The sequence below is a fragment of the Cebus imitator genome, unplaced genomic scaffold (genome assembly GCF_001604975.1).
Source record: "Cebus imitator isolate Cc_AM_T3 unplaced genomic scaffold, Cebus_imitator-1.0 Scaffold496, whole genome shotgun sequence".
In the NCBI taxonomy this organism is placed as follows: domain Eukaryota; kingdom Metazoa; phylum Chordata; class Mammalia; order Primates; family Cebidae; genus Cebus; species Cebus imitator.
The window spans coordinates 565,902-582,399 of record NW_016107811.1 but is presented as its reverse complement, the minus strand read 5'-3'; the positions used below and the strand labels follow the sequence as shown (position 1 = coordinate 582,399).

The window sequence follows — 16,498 nt, the reverse complement described above, 5'->3', positions numbered from 1 at the left end:
TCCAAACCTGACTGTGCCCTGGGGTATGCGGGGAGTGTGGGCCCCAGGGAGAGGAGGTGCACCCCAGCATCTGGATGTGCGTGAACAGGGCAGAATGTGGGCCTATGTGTGTGCTGCCAGGGCTGCTGCCCCCCGGGCTTCGGTCCTTCCCGTGGGCAGTAACAGCTTACCTTTAAACACTTTTACTGATGCAGGGCACTGTTTCCTCGTTTGCTGAGGGGTGTATGAACAAGCAGCAGCCTGCCCTACCACGAATGTGCAGCCTCCGGGCACCATTCAGTGTTGGGGAGGACAGAGCCACAGAGCAATGTGGCCCAGCCTGCCTTGGCCCAGTAGGGGTCAAAGACAAAAATGAAACACAGGGCCAAGTGCAGTGGCTCATGAGGTCAGGAGTTCAAGAACAGCCTAGCCAAGATGGTGAAACCCCATCTCTACGAAAAATACAAAAATTAGTTGGGTGTGGTGGGGGGCATCTGTAATCCTAGCTACTCTGGAGGCTGAGGCAGAAGAATTGCTTGTACCTGGGAGGTGGAGGTTGTAGAGACCCGAGATGGTGCCATCACGCTCCAGCCTGAGTGACAGAGCAAGACTCCAACTCAAAATAAATAAATAAATAAATAAAATAAGCTGGCCGAGCGCAGTGGCTCACGCGTGTAATCCCAGCACTTTGGGAGGCCGAGGCAGGTGGATCACCTGAGGTCAAGAGTTCAATACCAGCCTGACCAATATGATGAAACCCCAACTCTACTAAAAATACAAAAATTAGCCGGGCATAGTGGCATGCACCTGTAATCCCAGCTACTCGTGGGGCTGAGACAGGAGAATTACTTGAACCCGGGAGGCGGGGGTTGCAGTGAGCCCAGATTGGGCCATTGCACTCCAGCCTGGGGAACAAAAGCAAAACTCCATCTCCAAATAAATAAATACAATGAAGCAAAATAATAAAACACAAGTATGTCCTCAGGACCTTCCAGTCCAGTTGAGAGGCTCAGAAAAAAGACACTCCATCCAAGACCACCCCAGGGCCATCAAACTAATCCCCGCCTCTCTCTCTCTCTCTTTCTCCTCTGCAGACAGGCAGGATTGAGCCCAACTACCCCAAGGTCTGCGGCCACCAGGGCAATGTGCTGGACATCAAATGGAACCCCTTCATCGACAACATCATTGCCTCATGCTCGGAGGACACATCGGTGAGCGGAGGGGTGCTCCTCGAGGAGGGTGGGCTCAGGCCCCTCCTCACTTCCTTGGGAAGCCTCCCTTCCTACCCTCCCCTCTTCCTTTGCCCTTTGCCCTTCTTTCCTCCTGTTTGTCATCCTTCCAGCCAGCCCCGAGATGGACCGGGGGTGGGGGCGGGGGGGAAGGGAGCCAGGAACGAACCGAGGGAGCAAATCCCTGCTGGATTCCACAGATCTGTGTTTTCAGTGTGATTGAGCTTGGAGGTGCTGCTTTTGTAGGTGAGAATTAGAATTTAAAAATTAAGTGTGTGATTCAGCATTCGTCTATGCTCTCTAAAGAAGGGCGAGAGAAAGAATATGAACAAGGAGGGAGGGAGACCCACAGTTTGAACTCCATGTGTTCCACCATTCAGTGAGAAGAGAGAGGAAACAGGAGAAGAGAGACAAGTAAGAGAGGTCAGGGAGGAGACAGAGAGAATAGATAGGAGAAATGGAGACAGCAGGGAAAGGAGGGAAGAGAACATTTAGAGAGGGAGATGAAGAATCCAGGGAAAGTAGCCAGGGCACAGTGGGTTCACGCCTGTAATCCCAGTGCTTTGGGAGGCCAAGGCAGGAGGATCACTTGAGGCCAGCCTGGGCAACACAGTGAGATCCCCCATCTGTACAAAAAATTGAATTTAAAAAAAATAGCTGGGTGTGGTGGTGCACACCTGTAGTCCCAGCTTGGAGGCTGAGGTGGTAGGATCACTTGAACCTGGAAGGTCAAGGCTACAGTAAGCTGTGATTATGCCACTGCACCCCAGCCTGGGTAACAGAATGAGACTCTGTCTCAAAAAAAAAAAAGAGGTCGGCCATGGTGGCTCATGTCTATAATCCCAGCACACTTTGGGAGGCTGAGGCATGTGGATTATTTGAGGTCAGGAGTTCGAGACCAGCTTGGCCAACATGGTGAAACCCCATCTCTACTAAAAATACAAAAATTAGGTTGGCGAGGTGGCTCATGCCTGTAATCCCAGCAGTTTGGGAGGCCAAGGTGGGCGAATCACCTGAGGTCGAGAGTTCGAGACCAGCCTGACCAACATGGAGAAACCCCGTCTCTACTGAAAATACAAAATGAGCTGAGCATGGTGGTACATGCCTGTAATCCCAGCTACTCAGGAGGCTGAGGCAGGAGAATTGCTTGAATCCCGGGGGTCGGAGGCTGCAGCAAGCAGAGATTGCACTACTGCACTCCAGCCTAGGAAACAAAAGTGAAACTCTGTCTCAGAAAAAACTTAGCCAGGCTTGATGGCGCACCCCTGTAATCCCAGCTACTCGGAAGGCTGAGGCAGGAGAATTGCTTGAACCTGGGAGGCGGAGGTTGCAGTGGGCCGAGATCCCACCACCGCCCTCCATGCACTTTAGCCTGGGCGACAGAGCAAGACTCCCTCTCAAAAAAAGAAAAAGAATCCAGGCAAAGTGAAATTTGAAACTGCATTCTGGCCACTCCTTCCTCAGCCTTGACCAGTGGAGGCAGGGTCAGAGGTGCTGGCAGTAGCCTTCTGGAGGGAGGGTCCCATACTGTGTTCCACACTGCCCCTGAGCAGCATCAGCATGCCAGCTTGGAGGAAAGAGGAGATTTCAGAGCCTCAACTGAGCTGGTGAGGAGGGCCCTGGTGTTCCCAGATGAAGGAGGATCAGCCTAAACCCCTGATGTTCCCAGCCTTTTAGTCAGGCCACAAACACCTACCTGGTGCTCACTGGCAGAGCCTGGATACAGGTCAGATTTTCAAGATGTTGGGATGAGAAGGAACTTCTGAGCTCATGTCTCCCTCTCTTCCCAGACTGGACTGTGAACTCCTGGGAGCAAAGGCCATAGCCTATTTGGTTCTGAACCTCTTGCATCCAGCACAGGGCCTGGTACCTAATAAATGCTTAGTAGGTGTTGGATAGGATAGATGGATGGATGGATGAATGGACTGGTTGTTGAATGGGTGGATGGATAGATGAATGGATTGTTGGATGGATGGATTGATGTATGGATGGATGGATGGATAGATGGATGGATGGATTGATGTATGTATGTATGTATGTATGGATGGATGGATGGATGAATGGACTGATTGTTGAATGGGTGGATGGATAGATGAATGGATTGTTGGATGGATGGATGGATGGACTGATTGTTGAATGGATGGATGGATAGATGAATGGATTGTTGGATGGATGGATGGATGGATGGATGGATGGACTGATTGTTGAATGGATGGATGGATAGATGGATGGATGGATGGATTGTTGGATGGATATATGGATGAATGGATAGATGGATGGATGGATTGATGTATGGATGGATGGATGGATGGATGGATGGATGGATGAATGGACTGATTGTTGAATGGGTGGATGGATAGATGAATGGATTGTTGGATGGATGGATTGTTGGATGGATGGATTGATGTATGGATGGATGGATGGATAGATGGATGGATGGATGGATTGTTGGATGGATATATGGATGAATGGATAGATGGATGGATGGATTGATGTATGTATGTATGGATGGATGGATGGATGGATGGATGAATGGACTGATTGTTGAATGGGTGGATGGATAGATGAATGGATTGTTGGATGGATGGATTGTTGGATGGATGGATTGATGTATGGATGGATGGATGGATAGATGGATGGATGGATGGATTGTTGGATGGATATATGGATGAATGGATAGATGGATGGATGGATTGATGTGTGTATGTATGGAGGGATGGATGGATGTTGGATTACTGGATAGATGGATTGTTGGATGGATTACTACACTGATGGAGAGATGAATGAGTATAATTGATAATGGATAGATGAATGAGTAAAAGAATGAGTAAATGGATGACTGTATGATAGGTGGGTAGATGGATGAATGAAAGATAAACAAATGAACAAGTAAGTTAATATAGTCCAGTTATTCCAAGACAGAGAGATTTGCAGTAAATAGCCTCCCTCAGCTCATACGTTGGGGGTGAGGTCAGCGGGCATAGTACCTGGTGTACGGGAGGGTGGTGAGGAGGGGACTTGGCCAGCCCGAAGTCAGTCACAGAGGACTCCTAAAAGTGGCAGCAGTGAGGGCAGGGCCCGTGGGAGCAAAGAGAGCAAGATCCTGTGGTGAAGACAGTCCATCAGGCTTCCGCAGCCCCAGAACCAAATTAGGGACAGTGGTCAGGACATAGGCAGGCCAGAGCTGCAGAAGGAAGGGCACAGGTGATGGAGCTGGGGACACAAGGAGTTCACTGGTTGCTTCCTGGGCTGGGAAGGAGGCAGATGGGCTGGTAGGGGCTGGAGAGCCCAGTGGCCAGCACAAGAGGCCTGGGCTCAGTGGGAGAGAGGGCAGGCGGAGGTGCTGCCCATCCTTCTCTCCTGGATTCAGGGAGCCCAAGGAGTGCGGTAACTACAGCTGGCTCCGTCCCTGCCTGCTGAGGTGCTGGGAGAGTGGCAGGGAGGGCTGACTCCAGCTGCTCTCATCAGCCAGCAGTCAGTAGATGGCCTTGGAACTCAGGGCTGCTCCTCTGTCCACTCTGGGCTGGGCCTTTCACATCCATTTAGCCCTTACAGCCACTCTGTGAGACAGGCACTGCCACCCGCAAACTGAGGGTTGGGAGGTAGGTCACAAGCCAGGAAGTAAAGGAGCAGGGATCTTACCTGGCCCACTTGCTGCAGAGCCGTGCTCTGTCAGTTTCCTCATCACAGATAGCCAATGCCAGGCCCCTCCCAGCGGCTCCAGTCTTATCCGAGGACCCAGCTGGGTTAAGAGAAGAGCAGTGTCCCTCTTGATGTAGTGGGGACAGATTGGACCAGAGCTCCTGGAATCACTGGCCACCTGCGTCCCTCCTCAGGTCTCAATTTCTCCTGCCTGACTCAGGGTGAGAAGTATCTTCCCAGTCTTTGCATCTTATTTAACCTGATATATGCCTCATCCTCTAGGACACCAGCTTGTAGACAAGACATCCATGGTTTGTGTCCAAGAAAAACATAAAGATGCATCCCCAACCACATGAGCCAAAGACTTTCTTCAGTTTTGCACACACTGATTGAGATACCATAGTATGCCTGGCACTGCCCTGGCTGCTGGGTCCAAAGAGCTCAACCACAGGATCTGGTAGAACCTGGTCTGGAATCTCAGCTTTACCATTTACCATCTGGGTGGCCAAGGGAGTGTTACTTGGCCTCTCTGAGCCTCAGCTTTGCTTGCCTCTGAAACAGTGGGTACCTCCCTTTGGCAGTTGTGATGAGGATGAATGTTAGCCTGTGCCCAGTAGTATGCCTGGCCCCTCACTGATGTCTGCTCATCTCCCTCCTAGCAGAGGGGCAGGGGGTAGGGGGCAGGGCCCACCCACCAAAATGTAGTGCACAATGAGGTCATTGAATCCACCCAGGTCAAGCAAAGGGCTATGCACACAGGGAAGAGAGGGATTCGTTTTGACCAAGGTGCAGAGAGGAGAGGTAGTTAGCTGGACTTTGGAGAAGCAAGACTTTGACAGGCAAAAAAAGGGCTATAGAAGGAGTCCCAGGAAGGGACCCAGTATAGCTGGTGTGCTTGGCCTGGCGGGAATGCTTACACCGTGCGCTTAGAAAAGGGAGAGTCAGGCCGGGCGCAGTGGCTCACTCCTGCAATCCCAGCACTTTGGGAGGCCGAGGTGGGCAGATCAAGAGATCCAAGTGGTCAAGAGATCCAAACCACCCTGGCCAACATGGTGAAACCCCGTCTCTACTAAAAATACAAAAATTAGCTGGGCGTGGTGGCACGTGACTGTGGTCCCAGCTACTCGCGAGGCTGAGGCAGGAGAATGGCTTGAACCCGGAGGTGGAGGTTGCAGTGAGCCGAGATTGCGCCACTGCACTCCAGCTTGGTGACAGAGCGAGACTCCGTCTCAAAAAAAAAAAAAGAAAGAAAAGAAAAAGGAGAGTCATCTGGTGTGGCTGGAGCCCTGGGGTGGTGGTCAGTGAGAGGAGTGGGCAGGAAGGGAGGCTGTGAAGGGCAGCTGGGCCCAGGGAGAGCAGGCTTAGGATGCAGGGTGAGCAGCTCAACTCTGCAGCGAGACCTGTGCTTCTCAAGCCTGAGCATCAGTGGACTCCACCGAGTGTGGTGCACTGGAGACACTACACGCTCCAGAGACCCAGGGAAGGGGACCCGTGTGGAGGGAGGGGGTCAAACACAGCTTTATGCAGGACATGGGGCCTGAGCTAGCTGGATGCAGGTGGATCAGCGGAGAGAAGGGAAGAGCCAAGGGGCGTGGCTGGAGGAGTCAAGGGAAGGGCCCCCGCTCGGGGCACAGGAAGGGAGGGTCTGGCCCAGGCTGCTGATCCAGAGACAAGGAGGTTAAGTCTCTGGATCAGAGAGGAACTAAGCTCTTGCTCCGGCTGCCAGTCCAGCTGCCCCAGAAGCACAGCCCCGAACCCCATCTTACCCAGCTGTCCACCCCTCCCCACCTCGGGGCTAGGGATCCCGACATTGGAGCCAACAGGTCCCTGAGGCTGGATCCCAGCCTCTCCTGGAGGAGGCAGTCTGAGGCCCTAAGGGAGATGCCTTGCCCAAGGTCACACAGGGAGTCTGTATCCTAGGAAGGTCCCCTGACTCCCAGTCTGCACTCTCAGCCCCTCACTAGTGGCTCTGGTTCCACAGAGGAGGAAACTGAGGCTCAGGGCCATGGTGGGCCGACAGTTCAGATTCATTTACATCACACTGTCTGCTCTCCTCAGGGCCCAACCTAGTGCTGGGGGAATGCACAGGAGAGGCGTCCCCTGCTGCAGCCTGGGAGGGGCTGGGGTATAAAGGAAATGGAATCTGCAGCTCCCAGGGGGTAGACAGGAGGTCAGCACTGCTGCCAGGGCCTCCCTGCCCCCGTCAAAACACCTGAGGCTCAGGCTGCAGAGTGACCCTCCCTCCACCCATTGCAGCTGGAACGGTCAACTTGCTGCGCACCAGAAACGACATTCAGACCCAGGGCTGGGAGGCCAGTCGGCAAAGGTGCTGTGTGTACCAGGCACTGTGCTACATACAGGGCTGAGGATGGCGCCAGCCCACAGGGGCCCAGGGGAGGCTCTTCACGGCAGGTCTGGCCCCCTTCCCCTGGTAGTGCCTGCCTGTGTCACCCCAGCCCTCCACTGGTCTCTCAGAACATCCAGAGGATGCAGGCTGGATTTCACAATCCCTGATTTCCCCAGCTCCTTCCCCATATCCCCCAGCCCTGCAACCTCCAGTGAAATCAATCCCTGTTCCCCAGGATCCAGCAGGAGGAGGTCCTCTGGAGTCTGGCCTCCATCCGGCCAGGGATCCAGCAGAACACGTCTAGGCCCTTCCCCAGGGGCTTCGGGCCCGAGGGAGGGGTGGGGGCCATAACTCTCCCTGGCATCTGGCAGAATCCAGTTTTTTCCGCCGCTGGGTGATGTCACCTATTGTTGAAGGCTGTGCTTTTTATAGCTGCTGCCGCAGCTAGGGAGGGCGGCTGGCAGGCGGCAGGGAAGGGCGCTATCGGTTTCCAAGCCTCACGCTCCCAGCCCTTCTCCGGGGGCCAGCAGCCGCAGAGAGAGAAAGAGGTTTCTGTCATCTCAAGGAGAGGGAGAGAGGGATCCCAGGAGAGAGGGAGGGGGAGAATAGGCTGGCGCCTTTTGCTGGTGGGCCGAGCTCCACATCTTTCCTTTGCCTTTTATTCAAGCTCCTCCATCCTGCGTCTGCTCTCCTCACCCTGTAGAAGATGCCCCTCCCTGAGGAGCTGGGGGTGGGATGGACAGAATGTCAGCCCTGCTGGAAGCCACCCACCACCCTGCCTCCTGCACACCCCCGCCTCCTGAGCTCCAGAACCAATACCTCTTGGAGCTGGAAGGGAGTGATGCTCTCTTGTAGAGGTAGGAGGAAGGTAGCCTTGCGGGGCCGGTGAGCTGAGTGGGTCTTCACCAATGATTTAACAGTCACAGAGAAGGCTGCAGTATGGCTCCATGGCTCAGCAGCCAGGCTCAGGAGTCCCTCGGCTTAGGTTCAACTCTTGGCTCTGCCACTCCCAGGATCTGTGATCTAGGATTAGTTTGGTTTTTTTTAACCTCTCTGAGTACTAGTTGCCCTACTGTAAAATCAGGAAGATCTCGGGCCCTGAGAACTAGATAAATATAAAAGTATTTTGTGTCCCTTAAGAACTCCATAGACATTAACTGTTACTTTCTTTTCCTTAAGTGGGGGCCCAAGAGTTTAAATAACTTGCCCAGGCCAGGCGCAGTGGCTCACACCTGTAATCCGAACACTTCGGGAGGCCGAGGCAGGTGGATCACCTGAGGTCAGGAGCTCGAGACCAGCTTGGCCAACATGGTAATACCTTGTCTCTCCTAAAAATACAAAAATTAGCCAGGCATGGTGGCACAGGCCCGTAGTCCCAGGTACCAGGAGAATCACTTGAACCCAGGAGGTGGAAGTTGCAGTGAGCCGAGATCACACCACTGCACTCCAACTTGGGTGACAAAGCAAGACTGCGTCTCAAATATATATGTACAAATAACTTGCCCTGGTGATGGGTGATCAGAGGACTGGGAGTCAGAGACCCAGGCTCCCCGGACACTGCTCTTTCCACTGTCTCTTATTCTTTGTTAAGCCTCCAAATAGGAGGCTGATTTCCAAAAAACACTGGTCTGAATACTGAGCCTCAAAATCCAGGAAAGACATCAGCCACCCATGCCCCCCTTCCAAATCAGGATTAGACGGGTGACTCCCCATTTGTCCAGCCCATCACCAGCCTGTTCCCCCACATTGGGATTCACTGCTGGACCTTCGACAGGAAGTCTTCTGGGGAATCTTGGGTCCATTCATTCAGTAAATATGACGTGGGCACTAGAACATGCCAGACACGGTTCCCTGTGCTGGGGGCACAGCAGTGAATTAGGGGAGACCTCCCTGTATGGTGGGATTGACCATCCCTGGCACATTGTCTGATCCCACGCTAACCCCAAGAAAGGTGATTTCTAGACACTTAGGGCCAGGGAGCTGCCCTGTGTCCTGGAATAAACAAGCAGAAGGGCAGATCCCGTCCTCCTCAGGGGGTTGGGTCCAGCCCAGGGAAAAAGGAAAAATCAGGTATGGGCACAGGCAGGGGTGTGGAAGAGAGGAGGAGGGTAGTCTGCCTGATTCCAACTCGGAGTTTGAATCCCAGATCCTCCTTTCCCAGCTGTGACACCTGGGCAAGGTTCCTTATCTGTGCAAGGACAGTCATTGGCAGTCACGGCAGTAATAGGCAGCACTTACCTTTCACTTCATGCCCCCTCTAGCAACACCCTCCCAGGACTCTCAGCAGTAGATGCTCAACAATGCTTCCCTTCTGGGTCCTCAGTTCGCCCCTCCTGCCTCCCTGGGTTTGGTGGGATTTGTTTCCCATATTGGGAAACCGTGCGTCTGGTGCTCAGATGTCAGAATCGAGGTAGCCTTTCAGATTCTAACTCTTGTTTAGATGAATGATGATAAATTCAACTTTTAGAATGAACAGAATAATTGACAAAAAATGGGGAGGAGGGAGCTCCAGAAGCCTCCTGGCCCCTAAGCAAACACCTTCAAGTTTTTCTCACTTCCCTGCGGGAGACATCGCAGTTACTTGGCCCCAGACATCATCTCTGTGGATTGGTGAGACAGAGATCTTGGGGCCAATGATTGTGTACTGTATACAGCTAAAATGGAGGCTTCTCAAGGGCAGAAACTGTATCTGGTTTTTTGTTTTTTTTTTTTTTTTTGAGACAGAGTCTCATTTTGGCACCCAGACTGGAGTGCAGTGGTGTAATCTCAGCTCACTGCAACCGCCACCTCCCGAGCTCAAGCAATTCTCGTGCCTCAGCCTCCCAAGAAACTGGGACTACAGGCCCACGCCACCACTCCCGGCTAATCTTTGTGTTTTTAGTAGAGACGAGATTTCACCATGTAGGCCAGGCTGGTTTCGAACTCCTGGACTCAAGAGATCCACCTGCCTCGCCTCCCAAAGTGCTGGGATTACAGGAGTGAGCCACTGGGCCAGCCCAGAAACCATTTATTTATTTATTTTTGAGACAAAGTCTCGCTCTGTTGCTAGGCTGGAATGCAGTGGCATGATCTTGGCTCACTGGGACCCTCCAACTTCCTGGTCCAAGTGATTCTCCTGCCTCAGCCTTCCAGGTAGCTGGGATTACAGGCACACACCACCATGCACAGCTAATTTTTGTATTTTTAGTAGAGACGGGGTTTCACCATGTTGGCCAGGATGGCCTCCATCTCCTGACGTCATAATCCGTCCTCCATGGCCTCCCAAAGTGCTGGGATTACAGGGTGAGCCACTACGCCCCGCCCAGAAACTGTACCTGATACTGTCCTGTTCCTCCCCACACTACCACAAACCGATTTATTTGTTTTTTGAGGTAGCTGCTAAGGGGTTGGCTTTCAGCTCTTCTCCTAGCTGCTTAGGCCCACGGTGAACTGCAGCTCCTCCTCTGCACTTCTGTGGCACATGTACAGACAGTGGGTGCTGTCTGCTTGTTAGAGCTGTCATAAGCAGCAGATCCCTTAAACGGAGAATCCTGCCCCTTAGGAGCAGTGTCATCAGAGGGGCTACCAGCCCTAGCCCTAAGTCACTAGCGGTCATGACCCTCAAAGTGTCAGAAAGCAGAGATCCAACCAGACACCTCCACAATCATGTAAGCATTTTAAAGATGAAATTTATGCAGCATTCCATAAAATGGAGACAAACTTTATATTATGTATTGACTACACAGGGGCAACAGAGTGAGCATGAAAACTGTAACTCAACCAGGCCCGGTGGCTTACACCAGCAATTCCTGCACTTTGCAAGGCCGAGGTGGGAGATCACTTGAGCTCAGGAGTTTGAGACCAGCCTGGGCAACATGGCGAAACCCTGTCTCTACATAAAATATATATATATATATTAGCTGGTCGTGGTGGTGTGTACCTGTAGCCCCAGCTACTTGGGAGGCTGAGGTGGGAGGATGGCTTGATCCTGGGAGGTGGAGGTTGCAGTGAGCCAAGATTGCACCACTGCACTCCAGCCTGCGTGACAGAGCAAGACCCTCTCTGAAAAAAAAAGGAAACAGTAACTCAATTACATCTAAAGTTTGACCACTATAAAATTTGGGTATGATCCTGAAGCAAGCATCCTTAAGTGTTGTTCTGTGGTCATCTTCTTGGTAGCGTATACATTTTATCTTTGTTTATTCTTCATAGCAGCTGTGTTGTATGGGTGTGATTATCCTTACAGGTGTGAAGACAGATGTTTGGAGAGGCTAAGAAACTTGGGGGTAATCTCACAGCCAGCAAGGTCAGAGCCTGGATTGTAACGAAGCTGTCAGACCACAAAGCTTCTTGCTCGTTGGCCAGCAGCTCCCTCTCCTGTGTGCAGGGACAGCTGGTTTTGTAGCTTTATTAACTGTCCTTATCAGCTGCCTTGCCTTTGCCTTGTCTGCCATATCTGCTGTCTCCCCAACAGGACTGACAGCTACTTGGGACTAAGAACTGTTCCCCCGTATCTAATCTGTCTGGCAGAGAGAGAAGCCAAGTGTATTCTGTGGGATTGAATATAACAGAGTTAAACAAGGCTCTGACCCAGGGACCTGTGAAGGGGCAGTCCCCAGCATGGCCGGCTTGCTAGAAAGAGTGATTTGCCGCTTCTCTCCACCCTTTCCTTCCAGAAATCCGGTTTGGCAAATGCTACTGAATTTCCTGCTGAATTGAAGTAACCTCCCAGAGCAACCTCTGAGCAGATCCACAGGGCTCCTCCCATGCCTTATCCACTTTGTTTCAACAAATCCCTTAAATACGAAGGGTATTTGGTATTTGGGCCCACTGTGAACTCTGGCTCCTCCTCTGGGCTCTGTAGCATGTGGTGCCAACTGTTTGCTGTAGCCATGGGTCAAGCAGAGCCAGTCTCCTTCTCCCAGTAACATATTCAATGATGTCAAAGCAGAAAAGTTTGGAAGATTAACTAATACTTTCTAAATGTGCAGATGAAGGCCAGGTGCAGTGGCTCATTTGAAGTCAGGAGTTCGAGACCAGCCTGGCCAACATGGTGAAACCTCATCTCTATTAAAAATACAAAAATTAGCTGGGCATGGTGGCGGGCACCTATAATCCCAGTTACTTGGGAGGCTGAGGCAAGAGAATCGCTTGAGCCCAGGGGACAGAGGTTGCAGTGAGCTGAGATCGCACCACTTCTTGGAGATAGAGCAAAACTCTATCTCCAAAAAAAAAAAAGTAAATGTGTAGACGAGAAAACCGGGGCCCAGGGAAGGAAGTGGCTGGTATCAAATGGGGATAAAGCAAGGCACCTCCCTCCCTCTCTGTGTGATATTTAATCATTGAGTCCCCTGAACCCTGCCTGCGACCCTGCATCCAACAGTTCTCTGTAAAAACAGCTCTCTCGGTTTCCATCTGTAGCTCTTCACTCCATGAGACTTGAATCCAGCCAAGGGGCTGCAGCATGGGCACAGACACCAGCTACCCCTGCCCCCCATCCCCTGGGCTTAGCCCCTAGGCTCCTAGGCAGAGCTGTCACCCCAGCAAGTAAGCTCACGTGTCTAGAAGGCTTCACACTCCCAAGGGCTCCGGAGGCACCCAGTTTAGTTGACCCCACTTACCTCTAACAGGTACAATCTCTAATTTCTAGATGAGGAGCCTGAGTCTTAGCGAGGGTAACTGGCTTGTCTAAAGTCACCCAGCTAGTAAATGGGATTAGAGCCTAGGCTGGAGCTTCCACCACAGCCCCCCATGTGACGCTACCTTACCCCGGCATAGGTGTAACTCAGAGACGCCTCAGTTACTGGATTGCTCAGGAATTAGGGTGTCCTGGGAAAGAGTTTTTTCTGAGACTCTGGGCCTAAGCAGGGCTTCTTCGGGCCTCAGTGATGAAATGTGACACACATGACCTCTGGCCTTCTCTGGCACCAGCCAGGCTGCTCCACACAAGCCAGGCTGACCCCGTGCAGTTTCCCTACCTGCTGTGCCTGACCCCACGCACGCTGGGCATTTTTCTGCCTCCTCACCCCTTCCAACATCTCAACCTGTCTTTTCAAACTTAGTTTAATGTCCTCTCTTCCACCACTGCTCCTCCCAGACCCTCCCACCCTGGTCCCCCTACAGATGGGTTCAAGCTTTCCAACAGCTCTGTGCCCCCGCAGGCTGTCTGTGGGCACCTCTCTGTGCTGCTCAAGAGCGGGCATGGGCAAGCTGGGCACCGCACCCCGCAGGCTCACAGGAGGCCCTCGGGAAGTGATAATGGAGTTAATGAGGCTCAACTTTTGGTTTCAAAGATCTTTCTTGTTGGCAAGAGGCAACTCTTCTGCCTCAGTCAATGTTTATGCACCAGATACAGTATGAGGCATCCCTAGACAGAATCGTCTGCCCCCAAATAGCTCATCCCTTTCAATCTGAAAGCTTTAGAGCTTCCTACTCAAGTGCAAACAAGAGTAACCAGTAGACATGAGAAAAGATGCTCAGTATTTTTTTTTTCTTTCTTTTTTTTGGAGACAGGGTCTCACTGTGTCACCCACGCTAAAGTGTAGTGGCACTGTCATAGCTCACTTAGCAGCTTTGTCGTCCTGGGCTCAAGCAACCTTCCTGCCTCAGCCTTCCCACTACTGGGACTACAGGTGCATGCCACTATGTCCAGCTAATTTTTTCACTTTTTTATAGAGATGGGGCCTCACTCTGTTGCCCAGGCTGGTCTTGAACTCCTGGGCTCAAGCAATCCTTCCACCTAGTCTTTTATTTATTTTTTTTTTTTGAGACAGAGTCTCACTCCATTGCCCAGGCTGGAGTGCTGTGGTGTGATGTCAGTTCACTGCAACCTCCACCTCCCAGGTTCAATCGATTCTCCTGCCTCAGCCACCTGAGTAGCTGGGATTACAGGCAAACGCACCCACAACCAGCCACCGCCTAGGCTTCTTAAAGTGCTAGGATTACAAATGTGAGCCTGTCCTCAGCGTTTCTAAGAATGGAAGGAACACAAATCCAAACAACAGGTGGCATTTTTGACCTATGAGATGGGTAAAAATCCAGTTTTTTAAAGGTGTAGTTTTAGAGGCATAAGGAAGCAGTCTCAGACTCTGTGGGTTAAAAACTGGGACAGCTTTTGGGGACAATTTTACAGTAACTATAAAAAATTTGAGGCCGGGCGCGGTGGCTCACGCCTGTAATCCCAGCACTTTGGGAGGCCGAGGCGGGTGGATCACGAGGTCAAGAGATCGAGACCATCCTGGTCAACATGGTGAAAACCCGTCTTTACTAAAAATACAAAAATTCAGCTGGGCATGGTGGCGTGTGCCTGTAATCCCAGCTACTCAGGAGGCTGAGGCAGGAGAATTGCCTGAACCCAGGAGGCGGAGGTTGTGGAAAAAAAAAAAAAATTTGAAACACTTCTAGACATTTTTCTACAAGAATATCCACACTAATACACAAACTCCTATTACGAGCATGTTCGTCATAGAATGAATTGTAGTCATGAAAAAAAAGTGAGCTGGGCATGGTGGCTTACACCTGTAATCCCAGCATTTTGGGGGGCTAAGGCGAGTGGATCACGAGGTCAGGAGTTCAAGACCAGACTGGCCAATATGGTGAAACTCTGTCTCTACCTAAAATACAAAAATTACCCAGGCCTATCGTCCCAGCTACTCGGGAGGCTGAGGCAGGAGAATTGCTTGAACCCGGGAGGTGGAGGTTGCAGTGAGCCAAGATCGCACCATTGCACTCCAGCCTGGGTGACAGAGCGAGACTCCAACTCAAAAATAAACAAATAAATAAAAGTGAATATAACTTAGATGTAAATTAATAAAGGTTGATTATATTAATCATGGAACAGTCATATAACAGATGCTTCCCTGGACACTTAAAAAGATAAGATAGGTCTTCATGGGGTGGTGTGGAAAGATGGCCACTGTCTATTATGTGGGGAAAGCAGATTGAAAAAGAACAGGCGTAATAGTATCTCTTCTGGGTAAAAAGAAAGAGGTGTGTATGTTATGTGTCCATGTCTGCGATATGTGGGTGTCTAGCCCAAGCATTAGTCTCTTAGTTTTAGGGTCACCTTTCTGCAGTCCATTTGGGGCAGAAGGAATGTGTTTTATTGGTGGCTATGGAGTTATGTACTCAGCAGCTGGTTCCCCCTGCACCTGCTCAGCCACTTCCAGAGCAGTCTTCATCCCTGAATGTCCTGGTGCAGGGGCTGTTGAGGAAAGAAGGTATTCTGGGCCCCGTAGGCATCTCTCCCCTCCCCCAATTCCACCACCCACACTATCTGGCGGAACTGGGTGGGACTGTTAACTTCACTAGAGGGCTGGAACCACCAAAGGGGGTGATAATGAGGATGGGAAAGTGTTTCAGACTCTCCCCCAATTATCAACTTCTTCTCAAGTGGGCTTTTGAAATGGTTTTACTGAAACAGAGTGGCACACCCAAGGGTGATCCCAAACCCTTGACAGAACTTGCCTTTCTTATCCTGATACCTCCCAGTCGACAGGCACAGGGGCTGGCTGTGTTGGGAAACACACGTGAGGAAAATGCTCATTCTTCCAGTCTGAGGGGTAGGCACCAAGAAGGGAAATTTGTCCAAGGAATTCCCGGAGTTCCCCTGATCACCCCAGCTCCTAGCTTTGCTCCCAGGACCTCTGGTCTGCCTTTGGTTTTCTTCTTTTTTTTATTTTTATAAGACAGAGTCTCACTCTGTCGCCCAGGTTAGAGTGCATGGTGCGTTCATAGCTCACTGCAGCCTTCAACTCCTGGGCTCAAGCAATCCTCCCACCTCAGCCTCCCGAATAGCTGGGACTGCAGGTGCATGCCACAACACGTGGCTAATTTTTTCAATTTTTTGTAGAGGTGAGACCTCACTATGTTACCCAGTCTGGTCTTGAACTCCTGGGCTCAAGTGATCTTCCTGCCTTGGCCTCCCAAAGTGCTAGGATTGCAGGCGTGAACCACCTCACCTGGCCTTGGCTTTCTTTAACATGCTTTTTGTATTTATTCATAGCCTTTGGAATTATAATCAATTTAGTATAACATATTGATATAATGTATTACATTGTTCCCCTAATGCTGATCACTTACAGTGCTTCTACGTTTTCCATATAAATGATGTTGCAGTGAACATCTTCATGCATGGAGATTTTTGCTTATATTGTATTTTAAGAGTGGAGTTACTGGGTCAAAGAGTATAATATAAGTGTCTTTATGGCTCCTACTAAAGATTGCCAAATTGCTTCCAAAAGAGTTACTCTGATTTATAATACTACCAACATCGATTCAATCTATAACTTCCAGTGTTATCTTGCCAACACTGACTCTTTTT

The 16,498-nt window shown here is 51.1% G+C and overlaps 1 protein-coding gene across 5 annotated transcripts in view; it reads left to right on the top strand.

Moving 5' to 3' along the window:
• CORO2B (coronin 2B) overlaps nucleotides 1-16,498 on the top strand; it is a 164,831-nt gene that overhangs the window by 130,164 nt on the left and 18,169 nt on the right. For all 5 annotated transcript variants that reach the window (XM_037733147.1, XM_037733148.1, XM_017513585.2 and 2 more), the window contains exon 3: nucleotides 1,074-1,190. In XM_037733147.1, the coding sequence (XP_037589075.1) occupies nucleotides 1,074-1,190 (117 nt within the window). The remainder of the gene's footprint in view (nucleotides 1-1,073; nucleotides 1,191-16,498) is intronic.